We start from the raw sequence: 20,079 nt of genomic DNA, 5'->3' as shown, positions 1-20,079 counted from the left end.
CACTCATATTACATTATGTTTACAGTTCCTTAGCCAACTGAATTTAATGCATTCCAAACAGTTCAACCACAGTATATTAGCCCCTCTTTTCATGCTACCCATAATTTTTATCTGCTTATGTGACAATGAGACTATAACTTAGAGAAAATGGAACCAAACAAGAGGAAACTTTTTTTAATGTTTAAAAATATGACATTTGGATAGATGTCATTTTCCCTTAGTTAAGGACAGTGAATGTGGTATGCACAAAAAATAATTATCATAAATGGATATATTAGCTTATCTTGCCATCCAAGGAGAACATGGAGATCTGTTCCCACCTGACTCTTCACATAACTAATGGAAAATAGAAATCATTCTTCTAATATGTTAGATTTCGATAGGAACCCAAGTGGATTTCTTTAGCCCAGGCTAATGATTTACATCAGAGGAGATAAGAAAAAATTCCTAGATAATGACAACAAATTATAAAAAAAATCCAAAGAAATTCATGCCATTTCTTGGGTTCCAAAGAAACTAAAATTAAGATATAGGGAAAGAAGTATGCCATAATTCAAAGCAAAAGTATGATGAAGATTATCTGACCCCAACATTCATTTCTACCTTGAACTTCTTCATCCCTTCCCCTGCTGTCTAAGTCACATATCCGAACTTTCAATGTACCGCCTGAGATGGCTGACTTTCTTTTGGTTGCTCCCCTCTAATCTCCCAGAGCAGGCTGCAAACTCCCTAAAGGAAGAACTCTCTGACCTTAATGCTTTTTGATACCCCTACAGTTGCCTGCCATGACGCACTGTATGTCTATTCTAAGGAACTGCAGTTGACAGATTTAATGGAGAGTAATGGTGGAACAATTGAATCTTTAGGGCTCCTCCTAAGAGCAGTAGACTTTTAAGTAGCTAATTAATTGGAAAAGCATAATGGCATTTGGGCATTTCAATCGTCAGTACAGGTATGTTGAACTGACATGCTGAATCCAACAAAGTAAACATAAAGACAGTAATTTTTTGTAAAATGATTATAAATCAATAAAAATGTTAAAATGTTAAAAATAAATAAATAAATAAATAAAATATATTTGTTGCAAATATAAAAAAAAAGACAGTAATTTTTAAAATAACTTCATCCTTCAAGTCATAATACTCATTGAATGGCAATAAACATATTGATAGACAACAGGGTTCTCACACAAGTAAAAGTCAGTATTCTCAGAGGCTCTGCCTTATGAATCATATAGATTTATAAGGCATATGTAATACTAAAACTAATAATAAAAACAACTGAAAAAAGTAAAAATCTAGCAACAAAAGAGGTAATGCCTCTCCAGTGAGTGAGGTTTGGCTAGAGAGAAGCACATTAAAATGACAGGCAGACTGAGTGTGTACAGGGCCCTTCTCAGCCGCAGGCAGTTGGAGCAACACCCACACACTATTAGTACTCGCTAAATGTTAAGTCATATTAATAATCCATGCGGCAGGGGGAGGCGGAATGCTTGCAATCATTTCTAGGACAATTATGGTGACATTATATTAAAGGCAGTAAATAATTCTGATTTCCGAATGTGTTCATAGATTCACAGTGAGCAGACGTCCACTGATTTCCTGACAGTGTATTCAATGCTCATTTAAGCCTAATCAAGCAGAAAAGCACCAAAGCCTTTTTTTCTTATTTTTCTTTTTCTTCTGCTGGTAGGAGCATTGCAGGGAGCCCAGGCACCTGGTCTACTCTTGAATCTGCCTGTAATCAGCTATGTGACCTTGAGAAAAATCTCTGCCTCCTCTGTAAAATGAGGTGGGGTTTTAAGTGATGGATGATGAGCAGCCTGTGTCCCAAGGGCTGTCTCTGTTCAGGATAAGCTCCAGAACTCATTTCCAGAATACAGATTAGAGTCACCACTAACTTGCTATGTCTCACAATTTACACTCATAATAAACACTCTTGTATGTAATAAAGTAAATGATTAAGGCTTAAGAACATACATTATTCCCCCACAGGATTCAGTTGTGAGTGGAAAACAAATTCTGCCTATAAATCTCTTTTAATTTTGCTTCAATTGACCCTCCCCCTGCCAAAAAAAAGAAGAGTAAGTTTCTCACTACTGAATCAAATAATTTCTAAGGTCTCTTCCATCCCTTAGATTCTTTGGTCTTCAAAAACTGGTCATTATCATTTATTCACTTAACAAGTATTTACTGACCATCTCCTACACTCCAGGCACTATGCTAGGCCCTTGGAGAGTCTTCAGTGAACAATGACCCTGCCCTCATGGAGTTTTTGTTCCAGCAAGAGGAAGAGATACACATTGTTAGACAGTCTGGCCAGGGTAAGCCTCATTGAGAAGTTAGCACCTGAGCAGAAACCAGGAGATGAGAGAGTGGGCCACATGGATGCATCAGGCAAGAGCAAAGTTGCTAAGGTAGGAACATTGCTGTGGTGCAGCAGAAACAGCACGGGGCAAAGATGGCCGGTATAGAAAGGAGGGAGGTATCAACCCGAACCACAACGCTATCTGAGCCAAGAAAATGAAGTTGTTTGGTACTGAGGAGTTGTCCAGGCTGGGCTAAAGCCAATATATATCTCAGGAATTCTCTCAGGAGTGCCTTTTGGGAAGATAGGGGTCTGACTGACAGCCAAAGAATGGTATTGAAGATTTGGATCCATAAAACTATCAGTAAGCCAAATGGGCAAAATAATAAATGATTAATGATTGCTACTTTTAAGTAGAATAGGACATTCAGGGTCTGGAAAGTATTTATTTTCAAGTTTTTTTTTTTTAGCACCATGGCAGACATTTTATTATCCCATGATGCATTGCTTTTGTTACTACGTGATGAAGACAGATATTCACATTACAGACACGAAAAAAGAAGACAAAACACTGCTGGCTGAGCTTTCTGTGGGCCAGGACATGATAGGTTAGAGATCTTTCGGGTTTTATTTTGCAGTATCATATCTGTCTCTGAGGGCAACTAGCTCCTGGTGAGAAAGCTCAAAATAGTCTGCATAGCTTAAGGAAAAAAAAAAAAAAAAGAACCTGGGGCACTCTGGGTTGTTAGCAAGTTTTTTATTACCTGGCAGAACCTCTCCTACCCTGCACAGTTCTCTGGCCTCACTGACAATATTCATTATAAAGCTTTCACCACTTAATCTATGTTAATCAACTCATTTAATCCTCACAATAGCCCTAAGAGGTGGATAGTGTCACTATTTCACATGTGAAGACCCTGGGGTTCAGAGGAGTCAAATACTTGCCCAAGGTCACACAATACTATGACCAAGATTCCCACACTGTTTATGTTACTGCAAATCCTATTTTCTTAACCACTCACTATCCACATCCCACATCAGCTATTTTACAAACACACACACACACACACACACACACACACACCCTGGGACATCTTGGGAATCCTGGGACATGTTCACCTCCAGCCCATTCCTTGCAGCATGGAAGATGTGAATGCAGCCATATCTGATCTTCCTTCATGAGTGTCCCTCTGTAGGGTGTTGGCAGCCTGGACTCAAAGTATCTTAGCTGCTTAGCTGAGCCTGGCAGACACCGCCATTAGCCCCAGGGCAGTCTTTTATTCTCTCTCTAGTATCATCTCACTGTCCTCCACCTGTGATGGGCAAGACTCTGGCTTTGGGTGGACACAGCTACAGGAACTGGGCATTACCCACAGCACTCCCATATCAGTCAGGGCAGGAGCTGCCCACCTGAAGCTCAGTTCCTCCTGCCCCAAGAGGCTCTCTGGATTCTTCCGCACCTGAGAGCTTCTGCTCAAGTGTGACAACTGTGCTGAGGTCAGGCTGAGGCCAGTCTCAGTTCTCCAGAGCAGAGAGGGAGCCCCTCCAACCTCTGGGCCACAAGGAAGACCCTTAGGATTCCACAGAGAGATGTGAGCCAAGCAGAGGAAAGGTAACTGGGGTGAAAAATTACATAATGTTGGGAGCAAGTTTTACATATGTAGAGAAATATATATATATATATATAATATGTTATATATAACTATATAAATGTGTATCTTGAATATATATTTATATATGCAGAAGAATACATTTATATATATGTACATACATGGTTCATAGTTACATATATAACTTTATATAAATGTATCTTGAATATATAGTTATATTTATACACAGAGAAATAAATATATTTTATCTCTCTGAGAAAAACAAATATAACAGGAGGTCTAAACTAATTGGTCTAAACAAAGCTGCTGTGATGTAGGAAAAAGAGTCAAAGGAGAAGGTTAAAATTTCCCAGCTGAGTTACAGATAATCTTCAACCTTCACTTTCTAAACACTGAGAACAATTTTACTTATGCCCAGGACTAACGGGAAGAAATGAGATAATGCTTATGAAAGTGATATGTTACTATAAGCATTATGTAGAAATAGAAGAGTGTAATAATAAATTCCTTAAACGTCTCTTGGGCTAGACGTGCCCCACAAACCATTTACCATCTGTGTTAGTGTCCTGTGGCCGCCATAATACTGTACCACAAACTGGGTGGCTTAAAATAGCAGATGTTTGCTGTCTCACAATTCTGAAGGTTAGAGGTCTGACATAAAAGTGTTAGCAGGTTGGTTCTTTCTAAGGCCTCTGAGGGAGAATCTGTTCTATCCGTCACTCTTAGCTCCTGGTGACAGCCAGCAATCCCTGGTGTTGCTTGATTTGTAGACACATCCCTCCAATCTCTGCCTCTGTCTTCACAGGCTGTTCTCCTTGTGTCTCACTCCATGTGGCCATCTTCTTATAAGGACATAGGCCATATCGGATTAGGGGCCCACCAACCCCAGGATGACGTCAACTAGTACAACTAGTCACATCTGCAGGGACCTAGGAGGTGACATTCTGCAGTACTAGGAGTGAGGTCTTCAGCATATCTTTTTGTAGGGGCACAATTCAGCCCATAACACCATCTAATCATTACTAATAGTTATAATAAGAACACACGTGTACAACCCTTGCAGATGTTATAAAGCACTTCAGATACATTAAGTAAATTGATACCCTTTAGCCAACTCGGTAGGGCTGGAGTCATTATCTCCACAGGACAAGTAAGAAGCTCTCTTCTGGAAAACTTCAGAGGGGTCAAAGATATTAAGTGGCAGAGGCAGAACTTGAACACCCAATCTTCCAACTCTGAGTGTTCTTTCCCCTGGGAACTCACAAAACTAACACACAAACCCCAAGAATAGCAAGGTAATACAAGTGTCTCAAGAGCACCACAAAATGCTGTAAGAGCTCCACACACCATCACAATGATTTGCTGCTGCAGTCTGCATGTTTTCTCTGTGTCACCCGGACTCTACCATGTCCGTATTCACACAGGGACTCACTAACACTGGCAACCTCAATGCCTCCATCTCAGTGCCGGTCACAAAAGGTACATCAGTAATCCTATTATTTTAGTGAAGGTGTTACTGTACATGGGGAGCTAGCCTCGTGTATTATGTAACTTGTCCCTGGAAAAAATCCACAACCAGTGTCTTTCTCCAATCTCCTCTTGGTCGGGTTACTATTTGGAGTCCTCTTCTTTCCAGGATCCTCTACACAGACCCCGTGCTGACCCAACCCCATTGGCCTTGGGCTGCCTCTTTCTGTTATAGGTTATTTAAAACATGACTTGGCTGCCTCACCCACCTATAGCATTCAGCCTGTGTAAAACTCAGCAATGGAGGCTTCTAGAGTCATGAAAGCCATCTGCCAGGGTGGCTGGGAACAAGCAAAGGAGAAACTATAGAAAATACATTTTCAACTTCATCACTCCACACACATATTCACGGATTATTTTCATGAGGCAGCAAAATAGTCTCTGAACTGTCACTTTATTTATTTCACTCTTCTTCTCTACAGGACTCTAAGCCCTGAGGACATAAATAGCCACATAATAAATCTCACAGAAATGAAAATTCTCTTCAGTTATGCCCTTTTGTGTTCTAGAAAAGGGTTTGAATTTTCAAATTTTTGTCTCTTGAGTATTACAGGTTACCGAAACGGTTATCAGAATCTCCTGAGTAAATTTAGCGCTCTATTCACAAGAACAGAACAGGCAGGGAAGTGAGAGGCACCATGTACCAGTGCGTCTGCCAGCAGCAGCACAGCTGGTGTATGCCACACCAAACTGCCGAGAAACAGAATCAGAGTTTGCGGAAAATCTGTTCAGATTCAGCTGTCAGCTACAAAATCAATGATTTGTGGAAAGCCCAAATATCCCTCTGAAAAGGCCCCCTGGGAATACTTCCTGCTGTGGTTAGTAACTCCATCTGCACAGTCTGGGGTATTCAGCCATTTCTTTCCTTTCCCAGTTAAATTTAGATATATAAGTCCCACTGATATAATACACTAATGAAACAGTGAATTTTTTAAATTCAAGGTTGCTATGAGTGAAGAGCCTCAGTTTTTAAACTTTTCGATGATCTGATGCTTTGAACAACAGTCTTACCAGGAATCTCTCTTAGAAGACCGAGAATGTTCATGGGTTGAATTTTATTCCAGTCGCAGATTTAGAAAAGTCAATTGGAAAATAATATTCTCTTTCCTTATGGTGATAAAATAGGAAATATACATATAAGCGCTATCTTGATTTTGTAGGAATCATGCAAATAGAACTAAAAGAGCATCATTTGGGGCTTCATTAAGCATCATTAATAAACAATAATAATAATAAATCCCAATAGTAAATCTCAGGCATGAGAATAAATTTCAAAAAGGAATACTCTCTACTTAAATATAAAATAAATTTTAAAATAAATTTTAAGAACTAAAAGAAAGTAAATAACTACAGTTCTTCACTTATTTGTCACTTAACGTTCCGTGGTTGTAGGCAAATACACTCACATAGCACAGGGTGCTGCCCTGCAAGGCTTCCTTCAATGTGTCAAATACCAACAACATTGAGGCTGACCCTGAAGGCAGGACCATGGGCTGGCATCTGAGCAGACGTGGCAGCCCTGTGCCACTGGGCCCTCTGCTGGCTTAGGTCTGTTTCCTCGTGCTCTTTCTAGACACAGTCCTGCCACCAGCCAACAGCACACCAAAGAGTGAGTGCACATGGGCACCTTGTGAGCCTGGGCTGCAGTGCAGTTGTAAGCACTGGTCTCACTGCCTCCCACCACATGTTTCTATGTGGCATCTCAGAACTTACAGCCAAACAGCAAAGTAGGCCATTAGCTCTGTCTAAAGAAGAATGAACTGAAACCCTTGGCTGGTAAGTGCTGAAACCTATTTTCCACCCTCAGTATATCTTGCCTTCCAACTTGCCAAGCTGCTTCTGCATATCTGCATAACTTGAAAGCTCATAGGCCACATTTCACATTTCAGCACTTCATTATATATCCTTTAAGACTGCCTTTACACTTTTAAGACTGGTCATGATTCACATGACCAGCCTTAAATAAGTCAGTGATGGTCAGTCTTTAGAATACATCAGTCATCTATGTGCTCATTTAAAATACACATTCTTGTTCTTCCTCTCACCCCCCAAATTATGATTTAGTAGGTCTATCTTGGTGCCAAGGAACCTGCATTTTAGCAACTTTCCTCCCTTCCCTTTCCCCTTCCCCTTCCCCATGATACTAATGCAAGTTTCTCTGCAGAAAAACCCTGAATCAGACTAAGTTCTTTGAGGGACAGAACCTTTATATATTGTGTATGGACTAAAGTAGACATCTAGTAAATACTTACCAATATATTTCTATTTCAACTGATATGTTTATTGGTTAAGTTATTAGACACAGATACAGTGCTTTCAGTTGCATATAACAAAAACTCCAACCAAAATGGCTTAAATGTAAGGACATTGATTAGTACACATCAAAAAATCTAGTTTGGTTAATTTGGAGGCTTAACATCATCATCAAGCACCCAGGTGTTTTCTCTCCTTCTTCCCTGCTATCCTCTTTCCCCTCATGAACACAATATGGCTGCAGCAGTTCTAGGCATCACACACAGACATGACAATATCCAGGGAAAAAGAGGGAAATCTTTTCTTGGATATCTCTTCTTAAAGGCAAAGCAAGCTTACCCAGAAGCCCCACAGTAAGTTTCTCCTTGCATCTCATCAGCCAATATTATTTCACATGCTTCTACTAAACCAACTACATCTCAGCCCAGAAAAATGGGCTCACCATGAGTAGCTTGTGCCTCCTCACCCTGAAGGACATGGGGGACAAGAGGATGGACCAAATCAGGCAGCAGCAGAATGTTAGGAAGGTAATCAACAGTGTCTGCCACACTGGGAACACCTAAGAGAAAACAAATTCTAAATTTTGGGAGGAAGGCAGAATGATTTATAAGTGTCTGTGTAGAATGGAAGACGAGATCACACACTCTTTCACTGGCAAATCCAGGCTGCACATCATCTAGAGGCCAGAAAGAAGCACCAGCTCCAGAAAAATAATGAGCAAATCTGCAGTATCTGCAGTCCACCGCTGGGCTACATGTCACCATCAGCAGGACCTGACATCCTCTTCCCTTCTGCCTGTGACTCATGCACCCAAACCAGCGAAGCACTGTCAGCACATTGGGATTTTAGAGGAATGGATTTTATACACCGGAGGTTGCATTTGGTAATTTTCCAGAAGAAAATTTTTGAGCCAAATGAGTGGTTGTTGGAATATGACTAATGAAACCCTTAGCTAAGCCTTCTCCGCTCCTCAGATGCACAGGTGATAGGAAAGATAAATCTCACCCAGGCTGAAGCTATTTTATACCATTTGAGAGAGGAAACTGTAAACCTTAAGGCTTTAGCAACTTTTAGCTGTGAGGAATCACTTTTTCCTCCATTTTTCTAATAACTGAGCCTTAAGGGAACAGTCTGGCCAGAGCAATCAGTCAGTCAGTCAACAAATATTTAATGACCACCTAGTATGTGTCAGGCACTCTTCTCAGTGTTGAGGACATGGTAGAGAACAAGTCAGATAACGTGCCTGCCCACAGGGAGCTTTCATTCCAGTGATGGAGGGCAGAAAATAAACACAAACAAGTAAATAAGATGATTTTAGGCAATGCCAGATATTATGGAGAAGATGAAATGGGGTATTATGACAGAAAGTTACTCCGTAGAAGGTTTATCTCAGGAGGGGATATCGGAGTTGGTACCTAAAGAATGGGAAGGAGGAAGCCAAGAAGAGACTGTTGGGAAGAGCATTTCAAGCAGAAGGAAGAGCAATTGCCAAGGCTCTGAGCTAGGAACTGCCTGGCGTGTCTGACGAACAGAAAGAAGGCCTGTGTGGTTGAATGAGTGAATGGAGGGAAGAGTGGGAGGAGATGAGGTTGGAAAAGAGAGGATGGATAAGGCACCAGAGGGTTTTAAGTAGGCAAGTGCTACACTTTAAGAGAGAGACCACTCTAGCTGCGGGTGGGAGGATGCACTCTTCGTGAGAAGGCAAAACTAGAGGAGATAATGGTGACCAGGGCCAAGAAACGAAGAAAGAACTAAGGAGAGAGTGGCTATGGATCCTGGAGACACCTCTATGTGTCATTTCTACTGCCACTCTATGAGGTCACATCAGTATCATCAATCAAAGTGTGTCCCCTGCTTCTGCTTATTATCTCTTGGAATAATAGGATAATAATGATGGGAGTAAAGGTTAACATGTAATTTTGGAGTCAGACAGACATGAGTTTCGAATTCTGACCCTGGCATCTCCAAGTTTTGTGACTGCCCCTTTTACTGCCTGGTAGATTTCCTCAATCTGCTCTCCCAAATCACTAATTCATTCTTCAACTATGTCCTCTGTCATAGTTATATCATCTTTTATGTTTCCTTATTTTAACTATTATATTTTTCATGCCTAATATTTCTCCTTGTTTATTTCTGGTTTTCTAGGTTTTGTTTTCATTTTGCTAATGTCTTCCTATATCTTCACTATTAAGTCCTTTATTAGCCTTTTAAAAATTTCAGGTTGCATATATTTTAGTACTCCTCTTTTGTGGGAATCTGTAATCCAGTGGATTGTTTATTTGTTGGCTAGTTGGTTTTTGAAGACTGTGTTCCTCAAATGTCCTAATACTTTGGCCTGTGAGTTCATCTTTCCCTGAAGATTTCAGCCAGACCCTGGTCGCCAATGAAGTCTTGTCAGCTGCAGTGAACTCAAGAGGGGGGGGTGTGGATGAGCCCCGGGCAGGGAAAACCACAGTCAACCACACCCCATCCTACAGAATAATTTCTCCCACCAGGAAGAAGAAACATTAGACGTTACTGTCCCATCCCTGGGGCATATGGAGGTGGTGACATTTTATAGTATATGGAAAATGCTTTGACTTTGTCTTTTTTCAGAGCTAATCTAAAATAATCAATTATAGGAAAAGATGCCCTTAGCACAGATTGCTAGAGATCTGAAAACTGTTTTGTCCTTAATGCTAAGATTATTTTATTGGGGTATAATTGTTATGTATTAAAATATACAAACCAGAGTATATATCTGGATGGGTTTGGCAAATATAATCAACCATGTGACAATCACCAAATCAAAATATAAAACTTTTTGATGTTTCGGAGAAGACAGTTAGATAACAGTGATACTGCGGCAGTTTTGAAGTGACCACAAATTCTTTGATACTCCATTTTTTAAGAGGTGGAACCTAATTCCCCTCCCCTGGAGTGTAGCCAGAACTTGGTGACTTGCTTCCGGGGAATGGACTAAGCAAAAGTGATGGGTATGACTTCAGAGATCAGGTCAGAAAAATAAGCAAATTAAGTAAAGAAAAAGGCACCACAAAAATTAACTTGTCCTTCCAGAAGTTTACCTGTAAAAGGAAGAGGTAATTTGCTAAGGCCAATAGAAGCTTCAGGATTTCATATGTTTCTTTGTTCTGATACTAAATAGCCCTAGTTGTTGTGTTTTCCTTTTCTAATTCTTTTTTTTTTTACTTTTTATTGAAATTCTGACTCTTTTATCTTTGCCTTTGAGTTATTGTATCTTTCAGCTGTTAGAAAGCAGCCCAGTTCTCAATACAGAGTTATCATGCATTAAATTAACGTGCATCCAACTTGGCTTGTCAGAATGGTGGGTAAAATATAGAACAGTTCCTGCTTGGGAAACATGTAAAATACATTATACAAGATCAAAGCATAGTCAGACCTGCTTCTCAGATGAGACCTAAGCCAAGACTCTAGCCATGCAGGTGTTTCAAGTCCTACTAGACTTCTCCCAGGGGAGAAAACACAGGCGTAGAAGTGAGGATGACAGTTCTGGTTCTGCTTCTGGTCCCTCCAGCTCATGCTTGTAACGTCCCTGGTGTTTCCTTTTCCTGCCCAGGGGTCGTTCTTTTCTTCCTGCCATTCCACACACCCAGAGAAGTCAGCTGGAAGACAGACTCAACAACCAGGAGCGCACCATCACTTTCCTCCTTGAGCAGGCCTTCCGCATCAAGGAGGACATCTCTGCTTGTCTTCAGGGAACCCATGGCTTTCAGAAGGAGGAGTTGCTTGCCAGAAAACTTCTGGAAAACCACATCCAGACCATCACCAGCATCGTCAAAAAACTCAGCCAGAACATTGAGGTAGTTCTTTATTTCCCATATTGCTTGACAAAGATTATCAACAACCAATGTCATTTTTCAATGAGAGAAATGAGTCACTATTGTTTAAGTTGAAACAATTATAATTTTGTTTCCTCAGAGGGAAACAGTCAATATTTCAACTGCTCATTTATGCCAAAAATAGAAGGAAATTCTATTCAGAAAACATTTGTTGAGTGTCTCTTTGTGACAGCAAAGATAATTCTTTAACATTATGTCAGACACTGTGCTAAGGTGCTTATTTTAGTCTAAATCTCTCAGATTCTGTTAATGTAATCATTTCAAACAGGCTTTCATAAGGCAATGGCAATGCTGGTTCATAGGCCCATCATACCCTGACCCCAAAAGTCTCTTTATCCCATCCCCCACCCCTCTCTCCTTCACTCTGGCCACACTGCTCTTCCTAAAACACCCCAAATTTGCTCTGGCCTCAGGGCCTTTGCATGTGCTGTGCGTCATTTTCCCCCAGACACTTTTCTGAAGTGTTCTTCATCCCTTTCAGGGCCCTGCTCAGAAATCACTGTATCAGAGAGAATTTACTTGACATTCCATAAAATAGCCCCTCTCCCCACCCCAACAGTCACAATCTCCCTTAGGCCCTCCATTATTTTTATCTACAACACTTACCACAAACTGCCATGGTCTATATTCATCTATTGTGTTTCTCCTTCTAAAATATAATCTCTGTGAGGGCAACGACTTTGTTCTGTTTACTGCTAAACCTCACACCTAACTGACAACTAACAGGTAGTCAGCACTCTGTAAATATTTCTTGAATAGATGAACAAATGATGTTTTCAGTGTTAAAGGAAAAATGGAGTTTCTGATCAAAAAAGATAATGTTTGGGTTAAACCAAGATAGACAGATTCTTACTACAGGTCTTCCAGAGGTCTTAAAGTGCTAATGAGCCTGATGAATCTGGGGTGGCATCTTTCAGGCAAATGTTCCAGAGAATTTAAAAATCTGGTCCAAAATGGATGGAATTATGAGAACTGGCAACAGTGCCCTCACACAATACATATCCTTTCCTATTATCAGATAGAATAGTGGATTAGGCCAAACAAACATCATGAGATTGACCCAGCAATGACTTCCTCATGACTTTGTATTTAACGCTAAGGATTTTTGTTAATTTATAATCAATCTGTAAACTCCATAATGCATTTGAGGGAGTGTGGAAAGCTTCAAAATCTTAGTGAACTTTTAAGAGGCACTTTGTTGGTATTTAGCACATACTGAGTTGATCTCAGTGCCTAAACAGTCAATGCCACCTCTCAAATTTGTCAAAGGTGTTTCCAGGCACAATAACCTGTCATGAATGTAACAAGAGATATGTGGCTCAGTGCCTCTGAGATGATGAGAAAATCAAGTATAGCACTGGCACTAAAACAAGATCCTAATTTAGGAGTCAAAATGTCTTGATAATTGAAAAGAGAACAGAATTCTCAGAAATGTCACAATGCTTCTAGAATGTGCTACATTTTGATTTGGGTGGTTGTTACGTATTTGATTGTATTTGTCAAAATCCATCCAGATATATACATTGATTTATATATTTTAATACATATCAATTATTCCCCAAAGAAATACTCTTAGCATTAAAGGAAAATATGTTTCAGATCTCTAGAAACCTTGCTAAGAGCTTTTCCTATAATACTCGATTATCTCAGATTAGCTCTGAAAAAAGACAAAACCAAAACATTTTCCAAATACTATAAAAGTCTCAAAATACTTGCAATCCTGTTAAGGGTTTGGCATATATAGGGAAAATGACAAGGACTAGCTTAATTGCTCAGAAAACTGAATTAGCAGATATTTAAAGCCTGTAGTTAACAGAGTTAAAACATTAAAAGAAGCAACTGTTACACTACCTTCAGTAAATAACCAAGACTATAAAGTAATAAGCACTTTATAGAGAAATTAATCCTATTCAAGTATTTTTTAAAGACCTAAACTCATTAACCAGATCAGCTCATTTGAAAATTGGCCAGCAAGATAGATCCAAGTGTGAGCTGAAGCTTGATTTGGGTCTTTAAAAGAATTGGAAAAAAAAAAAAAACCCTATCTTTTAATCAACCACAATTACAGCAGTTAAATTGCTTGCTCCTTCTTAAAATCAAAATATTTCATTTTTAAGATGGCAGCTTAAAATTAATTTAAATTTGAGTTTTTTTAATTAATTTATTTTTAATTCAAGAAAAGATAATTTTACATACAACATTGTGTTATTGTGGTTTTTTCCCCAACTTTCAAAAGCAATACTTGTTCACTGCAATTATTTCAAAAATTTAGGGAAAAATAAATGTTTTTAATCCAGGAAAAAATTTCTCACAATTCCATCACCAAATGGCAAATTCTACAAACACCCAGCTGCATCTCCCTCTGGTCTTTCCAGGCATTCCCTTTAGGAAACTAAGAATACATTTTAATATAAAATTATATCATTAAAGTCTTTTACATGTCATTAAAAGCTCTTTGTATAGTACATATACCATGATTTGCTTAAGTATTCTCCTGATACTGAAATATCTTTCTGCCATAAATATGTGTCTGCATTTAGATTATTTACATAGTAAATGTTCTTGGAAATGGAATTAACAGGTTACAAATACTCTGAAAGTTCTTGGTACATACTGCCAAACTGATTTCCAGAAAGCTTATACTTATTTACACTTCCATTAGCATTATATAAGAGTGCTTTATTGTTTTAATCATTGCTGATTTGGTGGGAAAGAAATGAGGTCTTTCTCTTTGTTTCATTTTTTAAAAGTGGTCATAATTTGTATTTTCTCTGTCAATAATCTGTTAATACCTTTGCCAATGTATCTTTTGGGGTTTTAGTGCCTTTTAATTTTTATTGATGAGCTTTTTTATTAAGAATCATAACCAGTGATGTGTTCATAAATGTTTAACAATCAGCAATCAGTTTTTTCCTGGGGGATAAAAACCTAGTTTATAGTATTTGCCCATTTCTCTGGTGTAAATACTCTCACTATGATTGATATCAAAAACGAACTGAACTTACTGGACACAAACATAGGAAGAGATATATATGCACAATCAGCTCTCACGAACAGGTACACATTGACTCAAGCATATCACTGAAAATCTTGGCAGTAACATTTGTTACAAATGTTTTTCCCAGTTTGTTGTTTAGACCTTAATTATATTTACAATGTTTTTTACAAGTTTTGTGCAAAGTTAAATGTTCCAATGTTTTCCTTTGTGATTTCTCTCATTACTTTTAGAAACAGAAATTTCTTTCAGCAATTTCAGGGATGAAATAACCTCCTCTACTATCTGTTAGTTTTATGGCTTAATTTTTTATTTCTATTTTAAATCTATTTTTTCTAAAATCTATATTGATGTATGACATGATGTAAGGATCTAAATGGATTGTCTTCTGAATAACTAACCAGAAATCCCAACACCATTTGTGAAATTCCTCCCTCACTGAATTTGAGTCTCATATATAGTATATTTCTTTCTTACATTTACCAAGATCTTCTTTAAATTACATTGATCTATTTAGTTATACACAGCTATTTAGCTACACTCATTTGCTTATTCTTGTTTTATAATATGCATTAGTATTTAATAGGGCAAGTTCCCTTTTATCACTATTCTTTACCAACATGAAGCAAAACAACATCTACTGCCCTGGTCTGAATGTCTGTGTCCCCACCAAAATTCATATGTGAAATCCTAATGCCCAATGTGATGGCATTAGGAGGTGGGGCTTTGGAGAGGTACTTGGGTCATGAGAGTGGAGTCTTCATGAATGGGATTAATGCCCTCATAAAGAGATCTCACAGAGCTTCCTGGCCCCGCCTACTCTGTGAAGACACCGCAAGAAGTCTGCAACCCAGAGGAGGGCTCTTCCTGGAATCCAACCAGGCTGGCACCCTGATCATGGACTTCCAGCCTCTAGAACTGTGAGAAATAAATCTCTGTTGTTTATAAGCTGCCCTGTTTGTGGTATTTGGTTACAGTGGCCCAAATGGAGTAGAACACCTACATGCATGCAAAAATGAACAAGCAAACTGAAATAGAACAAAACAAAACCTCTAGCTAGTGTTTTTGACACTTTTGTTATCTTCAATTAAAGTTATATTTGCTCTTGAGTTGTCTCAATCTGCAGTTTACATGTGGGCAAGATTCTGAACATAGTCTCTGAAATTTCTATAATTCATTTGCTATAAAAATCCTTCTGTTTCTCCAAAAATTCATAATCATAAATTTAACATGATTCAGGCTTTGGTCAAATATAACAACCAAACCTAATGTTTCCCCAAATCACAAATTTGTTTCTGTTTTCCAAAGTCCTATATTCTCAACACTTTTCTCAGTAAACATAAATTACTTTTTATATGACTTAACTTTATACTGGAATTTGTTTGCATATCAAGCAAGATATAATTTTTTCCTTACACATGCAAAATTTTTTCATTTTTATAAATGATAAGTGCCAAAGTTGGGGACCACCAACCTGGTGGTATAGGACTGTCAGCTTCATTTCAGAACACCAAGATATAATGAAGACATGACTAAGGATACTCAGGGCAAAATCTGAATAGCCATCAATCTCTCTTGTGCTCTAAAAACTCTAGAATAAGCCTTTCCCACTCATTCCATGTGTGTCAAAGAGTTTGATTCAGATTTGCTTGTGTTATATTAGCTTCACTGTGGTTCTGATTCAAACTGTAAATGTCCTTGCCTGATGCCACATGAAGGTTCCCTTTTCCTAAACTTAGCACCAGTTCTGAAATGGGTTTTTATGAAAAGCTTTTACATCAATGATGGCCATAGCCATAACAGCAGAGTAAATATGTTTTGTTTGGCTCATATAGTGTTTATAAAAGAATTTGAATAAGATGTCAATATTTTAAAATTGAGAAATTTAACATTAAGTCTGGATTTCTGGCTTCTGTTGAAACACTGTTGAACCATCATTCCCACCTGGGAACAACCAGCCGGAATCCCACCATCACTGCCCCCCTCAGCTAAAGCAGGGCTGGTTCTCTCCAACACAGGACCCTCTCACTCAAATACATCATCAGCCTAACTAGGAAATGCACTCAATTCATAACTTCTGCTATAAATGATATTTTCTTATCACATATGATGGGAGCTTAATGGGAATTTTAACTCAAAACTTGCAGATGTTAGAAGACCAAATAAGAGTTCGAGACCAGGTGGCCACAGGAACTAATTTTGCAGTACAGGACCTAAACACCAAACATCTTCAAGGAGTTGGAGATCTTCGAGGAAGAGTTGCCAGGTGAGAAGTGTATTAACTAATGTCCAGCAATCAGTTGTTGGCCCCTGAATTCTCATTCCTAAATTAGTCACATAATGTGGAAAACAAGATATCGTCTTTAAGCTAAATGATGAGATGGTATCTGAGAAAGTGTATCCTGGAATTTGAAAGCCTCATGCTACCTTGAGATCCAAGTGTTCTATAGACCTTCCAGAACTTCCAGTGTGGTTCCATCTGCAAGTGACAAGAGTCTTGTCTTCACAGCCCTCAACTGTCCAAATGCCAACATGCCCATATAACCACATACAAAATCCCCAGATGTGTCAAATTCTAACGACTGAAACATTTACGATATACAAGATTCCATATAAATGCCTAACAAAAGGGATTTAATTGCCAAATGAATAAAATTTTGAGAAACATCTTTTGTATAAGATTTCTATATCAAAAGAACGATATACAGTTCAGCAAAAACCTGTAGGTATTGACAATGGCAGGACCACTCTTACAGACATCTCAGAGATGACTTGTAAATGACTGACCATGGATGCCCTTCCATCTCAACATCTTCTGCCAGCATCTCTTTCCTCTCTCCTAAAATACCCCCACTTTCATCTAGTTAATCTGCTCTGAAGTGTTCACGACCAAATAACTATTGGGTGATTAACACCTAAGAGAAACTTCTCCTGGGATATCCATGTATTCAGTTCAACAAAAAATGCATCGAGTACTTACCATATGCCAGGCAGTGCACTAGGATTCAGGGATCCAGCAACATGGTCTCTTTCCAATAGCTACTCACAGTGTACCTAGGAGAATATAAGCAACGAGGTGAGCACTTAATGAGAGCCTGGGGTGCTCTGGAAAATATCAAAATTGGGGCGTAAGAATGACTTCCTGGAAGAGGTGACACTTCAGATGAGTTTTCAAAGATTTGTAGCAATTGGCTAGACAACAAAGGGTAGGAAGGACACTTCACATGGGAGGAATGATATGTGCAAAAGAACTGAGGGTTAAATTACTGTGACATGTTCAGGACCTCCCTGTGAGAGGAGTATGTTTATGGCATTTTGGGTTTGCATTTAGGAGAGATGAGAGATTGGAAGATGAAGCTAGAAAAATGGGCCAGAGTTGGATGATGAGGGATCTTTGGCCAAAGTAAAAAGTTTGAACGTTTTGTAGAAGGTTATAAATAGCCAGGGAAGATTTTAAGTAAGGGGACAACATTTAGTGACATTCTAATAGTAGCTGAATTGGTGGGGTACAGAAAGAAGGCATGGAGATGAAAGGAAGCCTATTGCAGTCATCGAAGTGAGAAGTGTCAGGGGCCAAAACTAAAGCACTAGCCATGCAAGTCTACAGCACGTAAGAGACATTAGGAAAACAGAATCTACAGGATTAGTATCTGTGTGTGTGCACACAGATATATATACACACACATACATGCTCATATGTATAATTATTTATATTAAGTATAAACATATTTTATACTTCTAAAGTACATAAAATTATATACATTATATAAGATTTGATATCTAGAAAAGAATTTTTACAATATTTGGTTATGTTATGAAGCAAGATAATAAAACACCAGCAAACCCACCACCCTACTCAGCTGTGCCATGATTTTAGAAAGACAGACACCAAAAATCTCTTTTGAATGAAACTTGGAATTTGGTTTAATTTGGTAGCGTGCTTATGACACTTCAACCATTTATTTTTCTGCAAACCACTTATGAATCTATTATTTTATGCTTGTAAATTCTGTCTTCCAAAGGAGACAAAATCACAAACAGATTTAAATGAAGCCAAGAGATGAATGGAATCATATCTAGGAAAAGATGTACAACTCTTTCTTCCCTCCTTCTATTTGTTTCTACTCTTTTTTTGTCTCCTTTTTAAAATTTTTGAATATATTTAAGGTATGCAATCTGATGATTTGATATACATATACATACTAAAATGCTTACTATAGTCAAGCTAATTAACACATCTCCTCACATAGTTACCTTTTTGTGTGTGATGAGAGCACGTGAAATCTGCTCTCTTAGCATATTTTCATTTTTCAGCGCAGCATCACTCACTGCAGTCATCACACCATGCATCAGGTCTCTAGACTTACATAGCCCACATAACTGACACTCTGTACACTTTGACCAGTATCTCTCCATCTCCCCCACCTTCTCACTCTTGATAACCATTGTTCTACTCTCTCCTTTTATGTATTCAACTCTTTTAGATTCCACATATAAATGGGCTCATGTGGTTTTTTTTTTCCTGTGTCTAGCTTATTTCACTTACCATAATGTCCTCCAGGTTTATACATGTTGTCATAAATGGCAACATCTCCTTTTTGAGGCTGAACATTTCCAAGAGACAGAGTGTGTGTGTGCATGTGTGTGTATCACAATTTCTTTACCCTTTCATCCATCAAAGACACTTAGATTATTTCCATATCTTGGTTATTGTGAATATTGCTGCAATGAACATGGGAGTACATATTTCTTCCAAGTATTCATTTCATTTCCTTCAGATACATATCCAGAAAAGAGATTTCTGGATGATATGACAGTTCTATTTTTAATTTTTTAAAGAAGCTTCATACTATTTTCTATAATGGCTGTACCAATTTACATTCCTGTTAACAATGTAGAAGGGTTCCCTTTTCTCCACATCCTCACCAATACTTATCTTTTTTGTTGTTGTTGATAATACTCATCTTAACAGGTATGAGGTGATATCTCATGGTTTTGATTTCCATTTCCCTGATGGTTAGTAACTTAGAGCACATTTTCATGTACCTGTTGGCTGTTTATATGTCATCTTTGGACAAATGTTTATTTAGGTTTTTTGCCCATTTGTTAATCACGTGACCATTCAAAACCCCCTCTTTGTTTTCTGTGGTGAGTGACTCACACATGACCCGTCAGCTCTCAGAGCTAGATGATTTGGGAGACAGTCTCTCAAAGGGCAGCTAGATGTGTGGTCCACACCCTTTGCTCCTTAGGGAGAATCTGGGATTTGGGGGTTCCCTCCCAATCATAAGGTGAGGTACCAGGGATGGGGTTTACGGCATGTGTGCTTCTCAGATTTTTCTACCCATTTTGATGTGAGTGTTTTCTTTGTTGCCCAATGTGTAGGAGTGTCTAAACTAGTTTCTGGATTTTTCCCAGAGGAACTTGATCCACACTTTGCTGTTTGTTTGATGTCTGAGGGAGGAGGGAATATCAAAAGCCCCCATCCCCTCACCTTGCTTTCTGATCACGTACTTACTTCCCCTTT

General features: G+C 38.6%; 2 protein-coding genes across 7 annotated transcripts in view; one reads left to right on the top strand and one right to left on the bottom strand.

The window, feature by feature from the left end:
* The window catches only part of MCTP1 (multiple C2 and transmembrane domain containing 1), a 604,116-nt gene that overhangs the window by 560,479 nt on the left and 23,558 nt on the right, over positions 1–20,079 (bottom strand). For all 5 annotated transcript variants that reach the window (XM_072958382.1, XM_072958380.1, XM_072958381.1 and 2 more), the window contains exon 2: positions 17,533–17,606. In XM_072958382.1, the coding sequence (XP_072814483.1) occupies positions 17,533–17,535 (3 nt within the window). In that variant the 5' untranslated portion in view covers positions 17,536–17,606. The remainder of the gene's footprint in view (positions 1–17,532; positions 17,607–20,079) is intronic.
* Positions 1–20,079, top strand: part of FAM81B (family with sequence similarity 81 member B) — a 46,801-nt gene that overhangs the window by 4,511 nt on the left and 22,211 nt on the right. For both annotated transcript variants that reach the window (XM_072958394.1, XM_072958393.1), the window contains exons 4-5: positions 11,275–11,518; positions 16,700–16,818. In XM_072958394.1, coding sequence (XP_072814495.1) covers positions 11,275–11,518; positions 16,700–16,818 — 363 coding nt within the window. The remainder of the gene's footprint in view (positions 1–11,274; positions 11,519–16,699; positions 16,819–20,079) is intronic.

This window comes from Vicugna pacos, chromosome 3, assembly GCF_048564905.1.
Source record: "Vicugna pacos chromosome 3, VicPac4, whole genome shotgun sequence".
NCBI classification, from domain to species: Eukaryota; Metazoa; Chordata; class Mammalia; order Artiodactyla; family Camelidae; genus Vicugna; species Vicugna pacos.
The sequence above is the reverse complement of the archived record's forward strand: the minus strand, read 5'-3'. Positions and strand labels throughout refer to the sequence as shown.